General features: G+C 39.1%; 1 protein-coding gene across 1 annotated transcript in view; it reads left to right on the forward strand.

Annotated features, from left to right (window-relative positions):
- The first annotated feature begins 2,842 nt into the window (after positions 1-2,842).
- LOC107098634 (RNA polymerase II elongation factor ELL-like) overlaps positions 2,843-19,177 on the forward strand; it is a 39,106-nt gene continuing 22,771 nt past the window's right edge. The window contains exons 1-2 of the mRNA XM_015396407.1: positions 2,843-2,986; positions 3,501-3,548. Of these exons, the coding sequence (XP_015251893.1) occupies positions 2,849-2,986; positions 3,501-3,548 (186 nt within the window). The 5' untranslated portion in view covers positions 2,843-2,848. The remainder of the gene's footprint in view (positions 2,987-3,500; positions 3,549-19,177) is intronic.

Below are 19,177 nucleotides of genomic sequence, written 5' to 3' on the forward strand. Positions count from 1 at the left end.
ACCAAGCCAACGCTAACTGAACTGTCTCCCTCACAGACTCCAGTGAACCAGTCCCCAGGCCTGAACCAGCAAACTGTACATTTACTACGTGCTTGTGTTACAATAAACTTGTTAACTTTTCCCCTGAGTCCGTTGTGTTCTGCATCTTGGGCCTCTCAGTAAACCCATCATGACACAGAGATTGTTTTTTAAGCGTTATCCATGTTTCAGGAATGGTAATATCACTTTCTGTAGAGTCGATTAAATCATGTTTGGGCTCCAGATTGCCAAACAGATTTGTGTTCTACTTAGATTCAACAAAAGAACATTGCTGATATGATATAGGTAAAACTGATTAATCCTCTCATTTGTTTTATATTTTTATAATTACTCCACTTTGTTTTACATTTTTTTTTACTCTCTAATACAGAGAATTTTGTTTTGATCCATGCATACATCAACACCTGGCAGGAAACAAACTTCCTGCATGGTTCGATCCTGTCCAGGAGGAACTGAATGCAGTAAAAAAAAAACTGTGGTGGCCTAAATAGGTTCTGTCTTGAGACACATTGAGAGTCACCTAAAACTAAAAATATGCAAACACCGTTGCAAAAATGAATACTGCCTTCGGTCATTTTGAGCACTGAAAAAGTTTTCTTTAATATTCTGAGGTTCGCTGCTTGTTTATCAATTAAAATTTTCCTTAACGGAAAAACAGTCTCATCATTGAGCATTTATTCACCAGTGGATAATGGGACGCTGTATGTGTGGGTTCTTTTTTGTTGTTTTGATTCATTTTTCTCCGTTTTATTCTGTTTTTATTTATTTATTTTTAGCTGATTTAACCCTTTCTTGGTCAACATATTGACTCACACTATTATTTAATTGTCCCATAAATGCAGTGCAATACATACAGCTAGAGATGCGTTATGCTGTGGTGCTGTATTTTGTTAAGTCCTACTGTATTAATTAGCAGTAGCCTCTTTCTGATTGTTCTTCCACAACCAAATAGGTTAAAATACAGAGCTAGGAGTTAATGGCTAATAATAATCTATACAAACTCGATGTTTAAGTTATCACATGGTTCCTATAACTGAATGGGTCTGTGCTGTAAGCAGAAAAGGTCCTTTTTATTGCTCAGCTGACAGTCGTCTCTGTGACATGGGAACGTTTCTGTGATCTGAATACTCGGAACAGATGTGAACAGTTAGGCTTGTCCACTCACAGTTTCATGAGCTATGTTTAAAAAGAAGCTCAAGAGCTGATAAAGAAGGTTTGTTCTGCTCTGAGATCCTTTAGGACCTCTGGGGATGATTTTAAACTGAAGAATTTATCATTGAATGAAGAACATTAGGTACAACACAAAACCTCCTCTTCATGAGACAACATCAGGTTTTCCTTTGAGGCTTCTGCAGATCTTCAGTAAAACATTCTGCTGCAGGCATGGGCGGTTCTAGGGGTCGACAGGAGCCAGTGCCCCTGCAGAACTGGACCCTGTACAGAAAACACACACAGCAAATATTTAAATATAATTAGGTCCACTTTTCCAGGAAGTAAATTTAAATTTTCCCTTATTTTAAGGAGGTAAGACAATTTGCAGATGGAATAAGATGATTTATGTTTGAATTGATAAAAAATAAATCCCCATTATCTCATTTCAAGTGCATAATATGTAGTTATCTTATTTTAAGAGCAGACATACTCATTCTTTTAACAAGTAATCACATGTATCTGTTCAGTTTAAGGGCAATTGCACTTATTAAAAAAAACAAACAGTTTATGTTTTAAAAAAAAGTTTTAGATCTGATTTGGCAGGGTATCTCCAAATCAATTCTTAAGAGACTGTCCCAGACAATTTACTTTAACAATTGTTTAAGCTGAAGCTGTACTGAAATAGGACTACGTTTTTTATCTGTTAGATCAGAAGTAAGCAACCTTGGCTTTGAGGCTTGCTTAATAAATCAAGCAATGCACTCTTGATCTTTTTTTTCCCTTGTGTGTGTTATTTTTTGTTAATTTAGGGGAGGATTTGCCATTAGGCAATACTAGGCAGTTGCCTAGGACCCCAAGTTCCTGGGGGCCCCATAAAACTCTAATTGCATGTATGCTTCATACAACTATTCCTTATTTGTGCACATTATTATGTTTTTGATTAAAATTATTTCACTAAAATGCCCCCACTAGCGCTTTTATAAAAAAAAACACACACACACAAAATCTAGCAACTTATTTCTGCTACTGGAGACTTTGACGACAACATATAAACGCGTTGAACTCTGCTCTCCAGAGCAAGCAGATTGGTAACCCCGCCTCCTGCTCTTGTCTATCTCGTCTGCTGTCGTAATTCATGCAGCTATTATTGCATCCAAATTAATCATGAAGAACAGAGAAGCAGATCATGGCTTGTCTACTTTTTCCGTCGCCTTTTTAGAAATCAGCTAAGTGAGCTTAGTGCTTGGAAAAAATCTTTCATTCCCTTTGAAACACTTTTGAGACTTTTGAGTACAAAACATAGAGAGGGGGGGAAAAAAAGAAAAGGGACAAGACCATGAACAAATAATGTCTGTCTGTTCTATTAAAATATCTGTATCTGTATAATGGTTCTGTTTTATGTGTTGTCTTCTCAATTCAGAGGGCCCCCTGCCTGTCTTAGGGCCCAAAATTTCCTAAATCCGCCCCTGGATAAAACATGGGCCTCATCCTGGTCAATATGTCTATGCATTTTATTAATATTATGAATTGAGTCTTCACATGTCGAGGTGCAACAATTGTATGCTAAAACGGTCTGCCTTATGGCCCCGCCCGCGCAGTGACGCCGGGCTGACAGAGGAAAGCTGCTCTAACTGGACGGCAGAGAGGAGAGCCAGCGATGGCTTCACTCAGGCAGGAGCACCGCTATGGGCTCTGCTGTGGAAAAACAACCAGAAGCAGCCCCAACATTTCTCTCTACCACGTCAAGCTGACGGATACAGCAATCAGAGCGCTGGAGGCTTACCAAAACATCAAGGTACTGTCTGTGTTAAAAAAAAAAAAATCTCCTTTACAGGGGGAGGTTTTATTTTGGAGATTTTCTTTTTCTCACAAATTTAAAAGTTTGCATTTTTCCTGTAAAACATTCACAGCTGCTGTATTTGTTACCCCCCTTTGATGTCAGTGTAAATTTTAATTTTCTTTTAGTTGTATAAATGCTGGAGCCTCCTGTCAGTGCACAGCTGCTGCTGTTTTTACCCAGAACCATAAGTCACCACAGGAAAGTGGGACAGAACCCTGTGATTATCTTAGAAAACAAACTGTTGCTTTGAAAACTGGGCTATTTTCCTTCCTGCTGATGGTAATTGCAGAAGATCCCTGTATAGAAACATGGATTCTTATCTGATTTGAAAGGAAGGCTGTCTGAGAGGCTTTATTGATTGTGTAACATCAACTTTAAACAGATTGCTGCATAATTGTTTGCTGGATTAATTTGGGGAATTATACTTTGCATTAATTGCTCTTTCCTTACTTCCTCTTATCTCATACAGGGTGTTCTACAAAATCAGACCTCAATCTGTTTCAAAGGAAACCATGGGGTAAGTTTTATTTTTATTCTCATCTTTAGTGCTGTCTGGATACTGAAGTAATACTTTAATGCTTTGTAGTATGGGGCGTTTACTAAAGTTAAGCAGTCAAAAATTAGGAACAATATTTATGGTTATTCAGCTTGTTTCAAGAGAAAAATCAGGGGTTTATTAGTCATTTATTCACTATGTCAATCATTCAGTTATAAAAATCTTACTTTGTTTAATAAATATTTAGATTGGGGTTAAACAGTTAGGTTGCAAATTTAATATACCGGTATATATATTTTCTTTATAAATATTTAGCTCCAAACTAAGTGTTTAGTTTGCAAATTAAATATTTTGTCTTTTTTATATAAATATTTAGATTGCAAATTGAATATTTAGTTTTTTAAATAAATATCTATCTCCAAACTAAATATTTAGCTTGCAAATTAAATATTTAGTTTTTTTTTAAATTATAAATATTTAGCTCCAAACTAAATATTTAGTTTGCAAATTAAATATGTAGTTTTTTTAATGTATATCTTACTCCAAACTAAATATTTAGTTTGCAAATTAAATATTTAGTTTTTTAATGTATATCTTACTCCAAAATAAATATTTAGTTTGCTAATTAAATTTTTTTAAATAAATATTTAGTTTGCTAATTGAATATTTAGTTTTTTTAAATAAATATGTAGCTCCAAACTAAATATTTAGTTTGCTAATTAAATATTTAGTTTTTTAAATAAATACTTAGCTCTAAAGTAAATATTTAGTTTGCAAATTAGATATTTAATTTTTTTAAATAAATATATGGCTCCAAACTAAATATTTAGTTGTTTTTTTTTTTAAATCAATATTTTGCTCCTAATTAATATTTAGTTTGGAGCTAAAATGTCTTAAATAACTATAAATATTGCTCCTAATTTTAACTGCTTAACTTTACAAACGGCGCCCCATATTGTCGGCTGCAGAGCCTGCAGCTCAACTCATTTGCCTAAATAGATGAGGCAGCATTACAAGCAGAGACATGATGTTGTTCAAAGTGCTTTTATCTCCTCTTACCAATAAAAAGATCCAGTGGTTTCCTCTTGGGTCTTGATTCATCATGCTTGGCCGACGGCTCACTTTGCCCCTCCGCTGCCACCCTCTGAGCACCAGCAGGGGAGCTTATGGCTGCTCCTTGGCAGCAGATAGAAGCGTTGCAGGTTACTGGGTCAGGCTGGTGACTGTGCAGAGGATTTGTTTGGTCAGCAAGCAGGCCTGGGAAAAGGATGAAGGAGAGGAATAGGGAGAGAAGGGCAGACATTGTCGGAGCTGGGGTCTGTCTGAGAACTTCTTGATGCGTCACACAGAGGCAACAGATTAAGTTTAAATTCCTGCTCTTTTTTCTTAACTCAGTGAAATATTTTGAAAATCAGCGTTTCAAGCCAATAGTGTTATTGGAATCCAGGACAAGACTTTATTACCTTTGTAACATTAAACAATATGGATATTTTAATGGAAAAAATGAATGTCAATGTAATAACAAGAAACACCAATTTGCCCGGAGAGAAAGAAACACATTTTTTTTGGTCCAACAGAACCTTAGAGGCTTTAATGCTGACACTGGCACTTACAGTCTTTAGTTTATAAACCTAAATATAATTGTTTTCTAGTCTTATTAACGTTGAACTTTACTTTTTAACTTTTAAATTAGCTTTGTACCCTTTTTTTTTTACTTTTTAACTTTTTTAACTTAATTTACAGTAGGAAATGTATCATTCAAGGGCTCATCTAATTATGCGGGACGCGCAGGGGCTCCATTTATAAGGGGTATTCAAGTGATCATAAACAGTAACTTGTCCTATAAAATGTTGATATTATAGCTGTCAGGAGTTTGCGACGTCTCGTCACTTGACAAACTCGAGCTTAAATATATTCAATCATGAGTTAATAGGGTTGTATTCAGACAGTGGATTTTTGAATGTTTTTTTTTGACAGTCTGTTTTCAAATCGCCCCTTAAACTGACCTTTTTACCTTTGCTGTGAGATGTTGATCTCATCATTTGATGTCAAATTATTTTCTATTACAGACATTTGTAGTTCCTATTTTAATTGTGTTGTACAGTATGTATTTTATGCTTTTGTTATTTTTATTGAAATGAAGCCCTCTGTTATTTGTTATGGCTTGCTGTTGTTCTCTGCTCCGCACTTTGGTCTTTGGGAAACTTTAAAGTGCTTTATAAACAAAGTTGGATTGGACAGCATCAAGCTTAGTCAAATGAGTTATATAGTAGTTATATTTTTTTCCAAACATCCTCTATTGTATTTAGCTGTGGACTTTGACTGGGCCATCCTGTCACATGCAGGATGGACAGGCCATTGGGCATCCAGGGCAGATGCCTGGATGTCATAATATTAAAAACATGTTTTATCATTAATTATTATTTTGTTTACCAAATGATAATCTAATCAAAGGATTTAAAATAAATGACATCCCTAAAAACATAATACATAAATTTGGTCGTTACACTGCCAGAATTTCCAAACAATGTCTTTTTAAAAATTTCTTTTAAAATAACAAATCATAGGATAAGATCAGTCACTCAATATTTATCAGCCTTTTTAATAAACTTTTTTTTTTTTACACTTGAGTTATTCCTTTCACTATGTATTTATTTTATAAATCCTCTGAACTTGCCTATATGTCATCTGGTATGCTGCATATATCCCCACGACGACCAAAAACCCTCTCCAGGGCTGGACCCAGTCCAGCCCTGGTTACTTGAATTAAGCTTTAATCTAAAATAAGAAGTCGATGATTGTGCAGTTTAATTTAAACATCAAAATGTTTTTTATTGACCTGAAAGTATGATCTATTGCAACAACGAGACCATATTTGCTCACCCTTCAAATTAAAAGCATTTTTAGAATTCCTTTGCTCACCCTTCAAATTAAAAGCATTTTTAGAATTCCTTTGCTCACCCTTCAAATTAAAAGCATTTTTACAATGCCTTTAGTTTTTCCAGTTAAATATCAATCATAGCAGCAATACGTATTTATATAGTTAAAACAAAAATTAAATCACCCTCCTTATGGGTCATTAGCAGCCTCCAACTCTTCTTCTTGCAGGATTTCTTTGTACTTTTTTGTCTATTTGTCTATCCTCCCATCATCTCTGACCCAATTCCCTTTCCTTACAGAATTAGTATTTAGTCACATGAACTTTTTTCAAACTAGGCTAAAATTTGTTTTACTTTTGTGCATTTTGCTGCTTCTCCTGCACTCTAAACTGCAAACAGGGCCTTCTGCTATGACCAGTCACTTCCTCCTTACCACGCCTTCCTCACAGGTGTATTTTTTTAGATGATGTTTCTGTAAAAAGTGTACTCACTTTTGGATATTTTATTTTGAGAAAAAAAAAACAGAAAGCAACTATGTTTTTTTTTGCTTGCGCTTCATAAGTATGCACCTCATATTGTAATAGTTGATAATAATCCCCCCAAAAAGATTTGTTTGATGACAAAGTATGGAAAAGTATGAGTTCGAAACCCACTCCCACAGACTGCCACTCTGGGTCCCTGAGCAAAGACCCTTAAGCCAGGCTTCCGCTGTACGATTTTTTTCCCCTTTTCGTGCCGACTTTCCAGTCGTGCGAGAATTTTTTGATCGGGGTGACTTTCAGCCTGATCTATGCGTCTTGTGTACAGGGGGTAACGAGGGGCAATCAGCCTCTCAGGACCACCTCCCATGTTCCCCAATATATAATCTTTTTTTCCTCTCACTTTTCCCCTCTGGATTCTCTTGTAAATACCATAATATGCATTCAAAGCTCCCACCTGTGCCTGGATATAACTCTGCAGAAAAGAAAATCAGAGTAGGGATACATATAGTAAGCAAGCATTTACAAGAGAAAAAGTTTCTAATACAAGTTAAAATAGGAGTAAAGTATGCCATGTTATTAAGGTGTATGGCAGGCAATGTTAACATATAGTCATACCAGACTCTTAGAGTAAAGCCGGGCATTACACTGTACGATTTTTTTTTTCCCTTTTGGGGCCGACTTTTCAGTCGTGCGAGAATTTTTCAATCAGGCCGACTTTCAGCCTGATCTATGCATCTTGTGTACAGGGGATAACCAGGGGCGATCAGCCTCTCACGACCACCTACTGATCAGGAATCATGAGGTCAGGAGAAAATCAAACGTTTAACCTTCAGGCAGTCATCGTGGGCTAATCGCTCAGTGCGCAAACAAGGATTCTTCTTCCTCTCAGACAAAAACACAGAAGCATGGCGGGGGTGCGGGTGAAATGGAGATCTTGCTGTAAAATTTACAGATCATAGAAGCCATGTTTGCTCAGTCATGTCTTTGTCCAAATACGTCGTCACCTTTTCTTTTTAGAGCTTTCAGCACAAAATTGCACAAATTGCCAAGGCAGCGTGTTTCACTCTAATGAACTCCACATTCCTCTTCTACTCGTTTGGGCTTCCGCATGGAGAAGTCCCAGTAGCGCCATCTTACTGTGAAGCTGAGTCCGACGTGGTTTTTAGACGTACAGTGTGAGCAGGTAGATTGCACCAGAGCGTTGGGCTGCACAGTGCGACAACAAGCATCGTGTGCTGTAGCTGCGTGCAACGTTCAAAAAATGCAAAGAGTTTATTTCGTTGTGATGGTGTAATGACAATAAAATCCTGGAGGGAAAAAAAAAAAAAGGTCAAGGGGCATTAAAATGTTTTGATGGCATTGTGGTTTAGTTTCAAGACATAATATCTCACCAAGCTTACTTTGACTCCTGGGATATCGATGCTTGATCTGTGGTAAACAGCACGAACTGTGTGTGTTTTGACTTGAGCTGCGAGCAGCTGTGTCCTTGGGGAATACTTACTTTTCAGTCAATGCTAATTGCCCAGGCTGCTTCGAAAGAGTCACAGCCCCCTTCCTGTCGCAACAAAACAAGCTGAGTTGTGGGGGTGGGGGGGTTTCAAGTCATCAGACTGGTTAAACCTGATTAGGTGCATGAGTGGAACATTTTTGGCTTCTGGATGGTTTGCATTAAAAAAAGAAAGAAAGAGTCTCTGTTTCTTGTCTTAGAGTGGAAGGTACACCCTTACAAGTAGTTTTTCTTGTTTTTTTTTGGGCCAAACTGAGATTATTGAAAAGGTGATTTAAGGTTTCCTGACAGGGTTGTTGTGTTATGCTCAGGGCTTTCAGGTTAGAGGTCAAAAGAGGGTCAGTCAGCTGTTTTTCTTTGGTTTAAGTAAACCAAGCATTAATGTAGATATGACTGCTCACTTCAGTGTGTTCTATAGGGATATTTTGTTCTAGACTCACTCTAGGCAGCACCAAACAACAACAAAAAAAGGCAATCTATAGTTTGCAATAGATTTTGAACTTGAAATCCCAAAAGTGTGACATGCTTTGAGTATTTAGCCTCCTTCGCTCCAGATCAATGCCTTCAGAAGCTGCCTAAGTGCTTAATAAACTCCTCCTGCATGTCATCTAATCTTATTTTAAATAAAGATCTTCTGTGAAGGTTTGAGAGGAACATTAGAATTTATTAAAACCAAGAAACCCAGCAGACAGGTCGGGAGGAAGATGGAGAAGTTGATGTTGTTTTCCATCAGAGGGTTAGTCATCAGTGAAGTCCTGAGTGAGAGACTTTATTTTTTATTTTTAAAGGATTAGTGCAAATTTCACACCGCTCACGGCGTATATCTCAGCGGCCTAAGGTTAATATCCAAATGAATGTTTAGTAGTAATTATAGGAGCTGTAGCGCTCTTGATTACAGACTGGGGCATGGTGACTTGTGTTTGCATTAGCTTTCTCTGTCTGCTTGACTCAGACATCTACCAGTGTTTGTGTCTAGTCCGGGGCCACTTTATCAGCGGAATGGGTGATATGAACTCCCAGTACCTGGTTACACTTAAACCATCGTTGATGCTCTGCCTATTTTGCATAAGAGCCGATTCTCTCTGCAAACATCTTAAAGACACAGTTATCCGCATTGTTGCTGAAAAGCAGTTTGAAGAAGCCGATACCTTCTGGTTAGTCAGGCTATCTGCTGCCGCTGTCACTGTAGTCCTATAAAAACAACTTGATAATAGACGTAGGGAGTAGCTCTTTAGTTTAATTCAGCTCTCTTGATGTTGCGTTGATGCTCAACCATTTTTTTTTATTGTTGGAAAATTGTGATGAAAACATTTTTTATCTGTTTATCTACGTCTTTCATTCGGGGTCTATAATAGCAGTAAGGTTTCTTGATGCCTAAACCCAGGGATATCTTGATACTCACCCTTGTCTTTCGTTTTTTGTTTTTTGGTCTTTTTATAGGCAATGACCTGGGTGTGGATGGTGGGTTGGTTGGTTGGTTTTGTGTCTGGTTGTTTGTGTTTTGTCCTGCGCAATCGTAAAGACATGATTTAATGGTGTCCCACCTCCTCCATCCTGTCTGCCCCACTTTGTGCCTGTCAGACTGCAGATAAATGCGCATCCTCAGAGGACCCTGAGAAGAAGGTTTTGTGTTTCTGTGGTATGTAGATAAAATAGACATTTTTCTTAGCACTTGTTTAACTGTATGTGTACGCATTTTGAAAAGAAGGATTATTTTTCTGCCTGTCTGCGTTCATTGCTGGCTGTGCCGTGACCCTGACTCTGCCCTCTGATTGTGTGCTGTCGCCTCTGATTTGAATAACAATGAGCAGGGGAATGCTTGCTAGGCGCTGTCAGCCTGCCTGGATCTCCCAAAGCGAATCCACTTTTTCATCCTAATGCACTGCCGTCACTCCAGATGTGTGATGTTGTGGCCTCAGGGCTTGTTTGTGCCCAGCATGGTAGAAGAATCCCTGCTGTGGATCCAATGGTCTGGAAGCTAAAACTAAGCAACTCCAAATATACTATGAAGAAGATTTTAATTAAGGTTGTTTTTATCTTTACAACAGTGTTTATATTCCTGGGACCCTTTTTTTGTATACATTTTTTAGTCTTACATCGACAAATTTGTGTTTTGTTTGTTCAAAGAGAAGCAGAGTTTTGCAGAAATAAATTTCAGAACAGCATAGCATAATTTTGTTTTCATTAAAAGGAGGGACAATAGAGCTAAAGTGTGTCACAATCTCTTAATTCCAGTGGATGCTGTATATTTCTAATATCAATATAATAGCCTCAAACTGCAAGAATACAGACAACAGATGCCTGTACAAAATAATTTTGTCGATGAAATCTTTCGAGTATAGTATTGAAAAAATATATATAAATATTCTTACAAAAAGATAAGAGCTGCTAGCTCAGGAAGAGAGCTGAGGAGGACAGCAGCAGCTCAAAGATGCTCTCTGGGAAACGGCACTGATGGCCTGGAAGAGGGCACAGCTGGCCCAGGCTAACTAGCAGGTTGGATTGTTCCACCGTCGGAAAGAGGAGTAAAGGTAGGGTAGAGTGGCTGCAGCCTCACGTAGGGAGGACGGTGTGACATCGAAGATGGGAGACGGAGCAGGTAGAGACGGCGGCAGGCCAAGGCTAGGCTCTTGAGGCTGACTGCTGGACATGAACAGAGGGCCGCTGAGGATCAGAGGAACCTGTGGATGGAGTTAGCGGTGGAGCGGGATCAGAGAAGCATCGGTTTGTCTGTGTCCATGCTGGAAGTAGGATACGAAATACCCTTTCTGCGAATGAATAAAAACAGCTTGATGCTGCGATCTGATGTAGGTAAAGCAATGGGAGCCATTTTGTATCACGACGGCCTGTATTGTTGGAGGGGAGAGGCATTGTGGGGCCGGCGGTTCATGATGCTGCAGTCTGCTGGAACAATTCATTAACATTTGGTAATGATCCACATCATGTATGATTTTCAGCATAAGTCTCAATACGGGGCAAAATTAGCTGCTGGTGGATGTCTGCGCTCTCAGAGTGCTTTTCTAGTTAAATAAAGGAGTCAGCTGCACTTTGGAGCATTGATGCCGATGACGACTGTTATGGAAATAGAATTGTCAAAGGACTAAGACATTGTTTTAATGAATTAAGAGAAGATCAATTTGATCTTTGTAAGTTTGTTGGAGACGCAGCACTATTAAATAAGTGAAGAGCGGAAACTTATCACATCCTTTTATAAAAAAAGCCCAGAATGGGGCAGAACACGATGTGGACAGGTAGAGAGGAAAACCTGTCCGTCTCCTCACAGGAACCGGACAGGAACAAAACCAGATAGCAAATCAGGTGGAATCGCGCTCCTTCATACACAAAACAAGGCCACTGATACGGATTAGAAGATGAAGCATGCGATTATCAACACATTTCCTTATTTCACTTAAAACTTTTATACTTTTATATTTTGTCTAAGGAGACAAACACATTTAATCCTGAAAGACTATGTGAGAAAAATCACTATAATAAAAATTAATTATATTACATTAATATCATATCATATAACATCAATATCATATAAGAAATATAAATATAGAATATATCAATATAAGAAGTTAATCAATAAGAATTATTGTCCAGCCCTATTTTTCAGTTTCAGCTGAAGTACTTTGTAGATTCAGACCTTGTAGTCTAAAAGGCTGGTTATCCTCCCCAGCAGTGTGTCGCAGTGAGCTTATTCCACACCACAACGCGAGAGGGACTATCAGGAACTAACTGTGGGTCTAGATACAGCCGAGGCGGTGAGAAAGTGGGGGAAAGTTTGTGCGACAACAGAGGAACTTGAGGGCGAAAAAGAGCAGGGATCCAAGTGGATAAAGGGTCCCAGCGTTCTCGCGCACCTCGCTATTCTAGCTGGTCCAACTTTACGAGTCGTTTTCCACAATGGCGGTCAAACAAACAAAACAAGCCGATAAGGTACCAAACAGGAGATATGCATAGTGTAGAGCGGATGTAGGTTTGACTAATCAGAGGCCTCCTGTCTGCGGCATTGTCTGCGGTCAACTACAATTTTGTAGGGGCGCAGCAGAGTGTCTGAAGCATGGGCGGGGGCACATTCACTGCGACACATGCAGGCGACCTGGGTTCTGAGTATAAACCAGCCGTTACAGGGTCTGCTTTGCAAAGCACTGAAAAAAAATTGCTAAAAAGTCAGCAGAATGATGGAGAGCAATTGTTAAGATCAATTTTGAATTCTCAGCTCTGGGTTCTTATTGGAATAAAGTCTGGTCCTTGATTTTTAACCTTGCCTTAGTGGTGCTGTTGGAAGGTGAAGCTTTACTCCAGACTCGAGTAACTATGCAGGTTTTTGTTCTTGGATCACCCTGAACTCGGCTCTATCCAAGGTCAAAATCAACACTGATGAGCTTTCCTTTTCTCATTAAAGACATTCTTAAAATATGGTACGGCCAAACCTTTGTGTCACTCTGTTGACGGTGTGTTCAATCCCAGTTTTCCATCACAAAATAGCTTGTAGCATCTCTTGTGACAAACCATAAACAATTCATGCAGTTGTGTTTTGCTAGATTTTAAGTTTGCTAGAGTTTAGTAGGCTAAACAAAAGCACTTTATTTTTAAATCTTCCACTAAACTTTTGCAGAAGGTGTAAAGTATCAATCAATATGTTTTATTTTATTTTTTTGCAGAAGAAGTGAACACAAGTTCTGTAGTTACAGTCACACAGTGTTCTGTGTATGCCAGTAATCTCTTTATCCTGATGCATTTACTGTGTTTGTCACCTAATAAAAATACTACAGGATTTACATAACTAGCACGGTGTGGCAACTAACGACAAAGTTGCTATGGGATTGTGATGTTTTTACCAGCCCTGGAATCTGGTGCTGCTTCTAAAAGACCAGAGATGAAAAATCTCTTGCACTGAATGGATTGCCTTTAGGCTTATTGAGACTCAGAGCACACAACAAAGACATGCTTCCCACTGAGAGCCGGCAGGGTGTCATGAAAAATGGGCTCCTGTGTTTAATTAAGATGCTTAAACATAAGGAGCATTTCTGGGCTCGCTGAAGAACGAGTCTTGTCTAATTGCCGTGTGTAAAAGATCACTATAAAACTTAATGAGACCCCAAACCGCTTCGTTCTCTGTATCGCAACACGTTGAGGGTCGTAATCCTCTGACTTTGTTGGCTGCTTCTAAATTTGAGTTTGTTAAAGTTGACAGTTTTACCCTAAGGCAACTGCCCCAGACGTATCGTTCCTGGCAGTGCAAAGGAAGAGCTTTAGGGGGATTCCTGTGGCCCGTCTACCCGACTGACCCTTTCTCTACCAGTTAAGCAGCTCCGACTGCAGCGCTTCACCTCAAATGAAAAGGAATGGAAGGTGATTACAGGCTGGGAGTTGATTACATGCACTGTCTCCCACTCATGGCAGCCACATTAATCACCTCGTGTCGCCAGGAGGAACTCTGCGAGGGAGAAGACTCTCTGCAGCTCCAAGCCTCAGCAGACTGACGGAGAGACTGGTAAAAAGAATCGTACGTCTGCATTTGAGAAGCAAATGTCCGGCCTTCCTGCCCTGATCTTCAGGTCTCGTCGCTGCATCTAGAAACACAGACCCACATTGTATTGGGCATCTCTTTCCTCCATTGTAGCAGCATCTTCAGTGGCATGTGTCAACTTTCGGTCCTGGGAACAATTGGCCTCTTTTGTTTTCAGTGAGATGATGAGAAGTGGTGTTTACTGAAGTGTGGCGAGGGTGTGTGTGTGTGTGTGCTTCTGTGGCAGGGGTGAGGATGTTTGCTCATGGTCCGACTTGGCCTCTCTGCCTGGTCTCTCTCATGAGTGGCAGTAATGCTGATCATGCCCTGCTGAGAGAAGCTGGAGCTGAGCCCTGCTTTGCTCATGCAGGATTAACACACTCTCACTCGCACGGTTTTGCATTAGCGGCCGGCCCTGAGTGACTCGTCTCCCCCGCTGATTAGAGACGGGGTTGGTGGCGGCATGTTTCGCCCTCCCCCCTCCCTCCTGCTCCTCCTAGTCCTGCACGTCTTCCCTATCCTCCCGTCAACCACAAAGAGGGAGCGGTGCCATGGCATCTCACTCCAAAGACGGGGAGGCGGGGACAAAAGACGGGCTGTTTTCAGTGGGCCATTACCCAGGCCACAGAGGATGTGGAAACAATGGCCTGCAGGAGATCTACACCCAGACCTCACATTCTACCAAAAGGCTGACAGGAAGCAGGAACCCCATGCACCGACAGTAGTCTCTCACAGGTTTATGCTTTGATAAAACCAGGAAAAATTAGCCTTTTCCCTTCTGCACCTTCAGCATGTGGAGATATTTCTGACCGTTTAATAAAAACTGCACCTCATTAAGCTCGTTACCATCAGGGATGTGGTTTTCACCAATTCTTCATAAATGTTTACCTGAGAAAGATCCCAAAGATTCATAGTATTTATTCTCAAATATACCAGAATAGAAAAAAGACCAACCTGCTTTCCTTTAAAGCAGAAAAGTGTGAACCTTTTCTGCACATATAATGCAACATGGCCATTAGTACAGTTATATTTATTGATTTTTATCTTTAATTTGCTTTTATTTTAATCTTGATGGGCTTTCTTATTGTGACAAAAGAACTACGGCATGCAAACAAAATAGTACATTAATATATCAAACTTATATTACACCATTATAAGACACTCAAAGATGCATTACAACAATCTTAAAGAAACAAAACAAATATAATCTCATATTAGTAATGGAACATACTTTAAGATCTATATATATATATATATATTTTTTTTCAATCAGATCACAGAAGGCTTTGGATTTAATATTGGAAAAGAATATAGAATTTTGTCATGATGATGATTAATGATCAACATTGTCTGGTTAGTAATAGGGGAGGGCATATTGTTTATCATTATTGTGATGCTTTTCTAGTCATGATGATTTATTGTCTAAACAGTAAATTCTTTTCAGTTTATTTCTATAGCGCCAATTCACAACACATGTCATCTCAAGGCACTTCTCAGTTCAACCAGATCATCCAGTCAGGTTGATTGTTTATATTTTTCCCCTTTTCTTTTGCATTGGTTCATTGTCAAATTGGCTTCTCTAATTTCTCCTTAGGTTTGAGTCGGTGCGTGAATGGCTCTTAGTTCTGTTTGTCATGGTGTTGCCCTGTGATGGACTGGTGACCTGTCCAGGGTGGACCCCGTCTCTCGTCCGTAGACAGCTGGAGACGGGCACCAGCACCCCTCGTGACCCCGCTTGGGATAAGCACGAAGGAAGTTGGATGGATGGATGGATGGATGGATCATTGAAAAATACAAAGATTGTGATTCATTGTGGGTACTACAGGATATTTGTGGGGCAATGATTGCCTGGCGTGCTTTAACAGCTACAGTTACTTAAGAACAACTTCAAACAATTAAATAAATCATACTTCATATGACAGTATTATCACAAAAATGTATTGCCCCTATATATTTCCCAAGCTGGGGTACGGGTACCCCTAGTGGTCACGTGTGCATTGCAAGGGGTACATGAAAAGATTATTTTTTTTAGGTAGGAAAATAAGATATAGACGGGATTGGTTTTGCATTGTGAGGACCCAATTGAAAAATTAAACAAGCCTTTATCAGCCATAAAGTATTTGTATTTGTTTGAGTTCATCTTCAGCTTTGACACACATCCAACCCAAGCAGAGGAACAGCCTGGATGTAGAGAACAGCCTGCGATCTGCTGTTTTCCACACTGAGCTATCAGCAGTACTCGAGTTGAGGGGGGATGGATTCCCCCTTCTTAAAAAAAATCTTAAAAATCACTTTCAATCCCTTTCTTTAATGACCATCCACCCATACCATCCCCTGTGACATTTTCTCTCTGAATGTAAAATTTCTACTAGTAACAGTAATGACAATAATATCACCCTTTCAACATTTGGTGAGCTGTTGGCTTACAAGCCTGAGCAAAATAAATAAAATCAAAGAAGCGTCCTACCATGATTATGAAGCTGATCCCAGTGGGAAATGAGTCCCTAACTCTGTAGGGGCAGTGATAGCCATGCAGGGCAGGGACTGACTTGGTTAAGGTCAATAACCGGTGTATCTGACATGGAACAACCAGACCATGCATATTGCTTTAGGTTAATAGACTAAATTAATTAGGCCATTTATCCTTCCAAAAAAAGAAAAAAAAAAGGGATCCACCATCCCCCTTCTTTTTTTTTTTTTTTACAACTAGACTACTGTATATCAGAGCTCATCAAAGCAGCTCAGGTGTTTTGATGAAAACAAAGTAAAACTAATTGAGTGAGTCTGACTATAATTTTTGTTCCAAATTCATCAAGTATAAATGTGATTATAGGGGAGTTACTCAGAGGAGCTCCAGTTTTATAAATATAGATTTATAATAGTTTTTGATTATTATTATATTTTTTTTATTCCTTACTAACTTCCAGGCAACATATTTATGTTTTTTATTTACGATGCAAAAAATAAAATGCTGAATAATTCAATTCTCAAGTTAAAAAAATGAAGTAAAAATTCTTTTATAATCAGTTATTGTATGTTCCACCTTTGGACAATTATCGGTACTTTTAACTTAGAGGGACTCATGGTAAGAAAAAAATGTTCAAAGGGTACACAAACTAAAAAAGTTGGGAAAACACTGCTGTAGAGGATTCTGAAGCTTATAGAGGGGCCTAGGTGATGGATTCCCCACCCTTGATTCTCCCGAGATTTTTTCTGACAAGCATGTGTAAAATGTGGAGGGCTTCTTTCAGTCTGGGAGTAGCCAATGTACAGCAACAAGTGGGGGAGGAGCTGCACTGCCTTGCTCTCTGCTCCACGCAGTAAGAGAAAACTCCATTTCCGAAACACTTTCTCTGGTTTCTGCTCATAAGAACTTTACAAGTGAAAACTGGAGGAACTCCTCTGGTCTCTAATTTTGATAGCATATGGGAACAAAAGTTTTACGTTTAATCTCAACTATGCAGGCGAAAAAATGGGAAGACAGTATGATGTCAAAATTAGACATAAATAAAAATAATAAAAATGTAACTAAATCCACAACAACACATTATGATACTTGTGGGATATAGGCTTTCTGATTAATTCTTGAACAGACTATTAAAAAGGAAAAGGTGAAGGAAGTGTGGATGTCTTTGGGAAAAAAGATGAACAGATGCATTGTACACTGTAGGGAAGAATTGGAGGAATTTAGCTTTAAAAAATAAAGATACATTTAATAGAAGTAAGTCTAAACACCTTAAATACATTGGAAACCCTGTCAGATTTGACCTTTTCTTGCTTTGGAGAATCTAAGTTTGTCTTTTGGGTCATTCATTCATTTTCATGCATATAAACTAGATTGAGATTCCACCATTTCATTTTCTCAATCTGCTGTTCACTTAAGGATTAGAAATAACCCACGGATTCTCTGCATATTTGGACATCAAAGGGATTCCATAAATGTTTTATGTTTCATGGTGAGTTAAATTTTAAGGTCCTTTTTTTAAGACCCCATCTTTGGGCCAGGTCTGTAGTGCGTGCCTTCTCATGCTCGGCTCTGGTGTGGGCCCCAGCCGCTGGGAACTACAGTGCTTGTTGTAGTTCCCACAGCAGGAGTGTAGAAATATGCCAGCGGAGGGCGTATGAGCAGTCGCCAGAAGATAAATGCCAGCCAGCACTTCTTTGTGCATTGCACGGCAGGATCCCTCGGAGCTGCAGGAATCCTGGGACGGGGAACACAACAATCCAGTGAACACTAAATGTGAATTATTGAAAATTGCTGCAGGAAACTAAACTCATTTACAAAGTGGCTGGTTTCTGACAACATACAATGTTGCAGGCAACAAATGAAACTGCTTAAGGGCAAAATTAAAAAAAAAATTAAAAATAACCGGACTGCATGATTGAAAGGTTTGAGATAAAGTGTCTTTCAAATGTATTACAAACCGTTAAACTGTTTCTCACATTACGACTTTAATGCCTTTTAGCGTAGTAGACCAACACAAAGCATTGCATAGTTATGAGACAAATGTATTATTTCTAAAAAATAATTTCTTAAAGGCACACAGCTGACTTTTTCACCTAAAGAGTTGACCCATATAAGTTACTTTAAATGATTTCACTGGCCAATATACAGCCATTGACACAATCAATGCTAGAAACGGGGCTCCCCTCTTGAAATACCGAATAAGTTGGGAGAAGATGCACTATCGTTGGCCAGGTCAAGTGACCTGGAAGAACGTGTAGCTTTACGGCCACAGGCTCTTATATAGCCATGGAGCTAAAGCTTTAGCTCTACTATTTTTGCGCCGCTCGACTACTGGTCACAGCTGAGGCACGGAAAGAGTTAAACCTTCTGAGGAGGCTAAAAGAGAAGACGTGAAAGTGATTGAGGAAAAACAAGAGTTGATCTTGGAAAAAAGTTTATTCGTTGGCTCAGGCAGAAAGAAGAAGCCGGATGTAAAACCGATTCTCTTTTCTCAACTTTATTATTAGGCTGGTAAGTTACCACTTTGCTCCTAGTATGCAGTCAAAAAGCTTTGTTTTTGATGTTTTGTAGAAGCAAAATATGGGAAGTTTCAAGTCTAGCACCCCTAGTGGCTAAAAGTTACACGGTGTGCGTTTAAAGCTGTGCTGTATACGTGTTCAGTCCACCTCAGTCATCGCTTCATCTACGTTTTGATGATTTCTCTACCAGCTAATAGAGATGTAGCCTCGTGAGACCATCCTGATCTCACAAGCTTTCAAGATTTCACTCGCTAATCAGTCTGGAGACTCTCCGTTGA

The sequence above is a fragment of the Cyprinodon variegatus genome, unplaced genomic scaffold (genome assembly GCF_000732505.1).
Source record: "Cyprinodon variegatus isolate N-32 unplaced genomic scaffold, C_variegatus-1.0 Scaffold794, whole genome shotgun sequence".
Taxonomy (NCBI): Eukaryota; Metazoa; Chordata; class Actinopteri; order Cyprinodontiformes; family Cyprinodontidae; genus Cyprinodon; species Cyprinodon variegatus.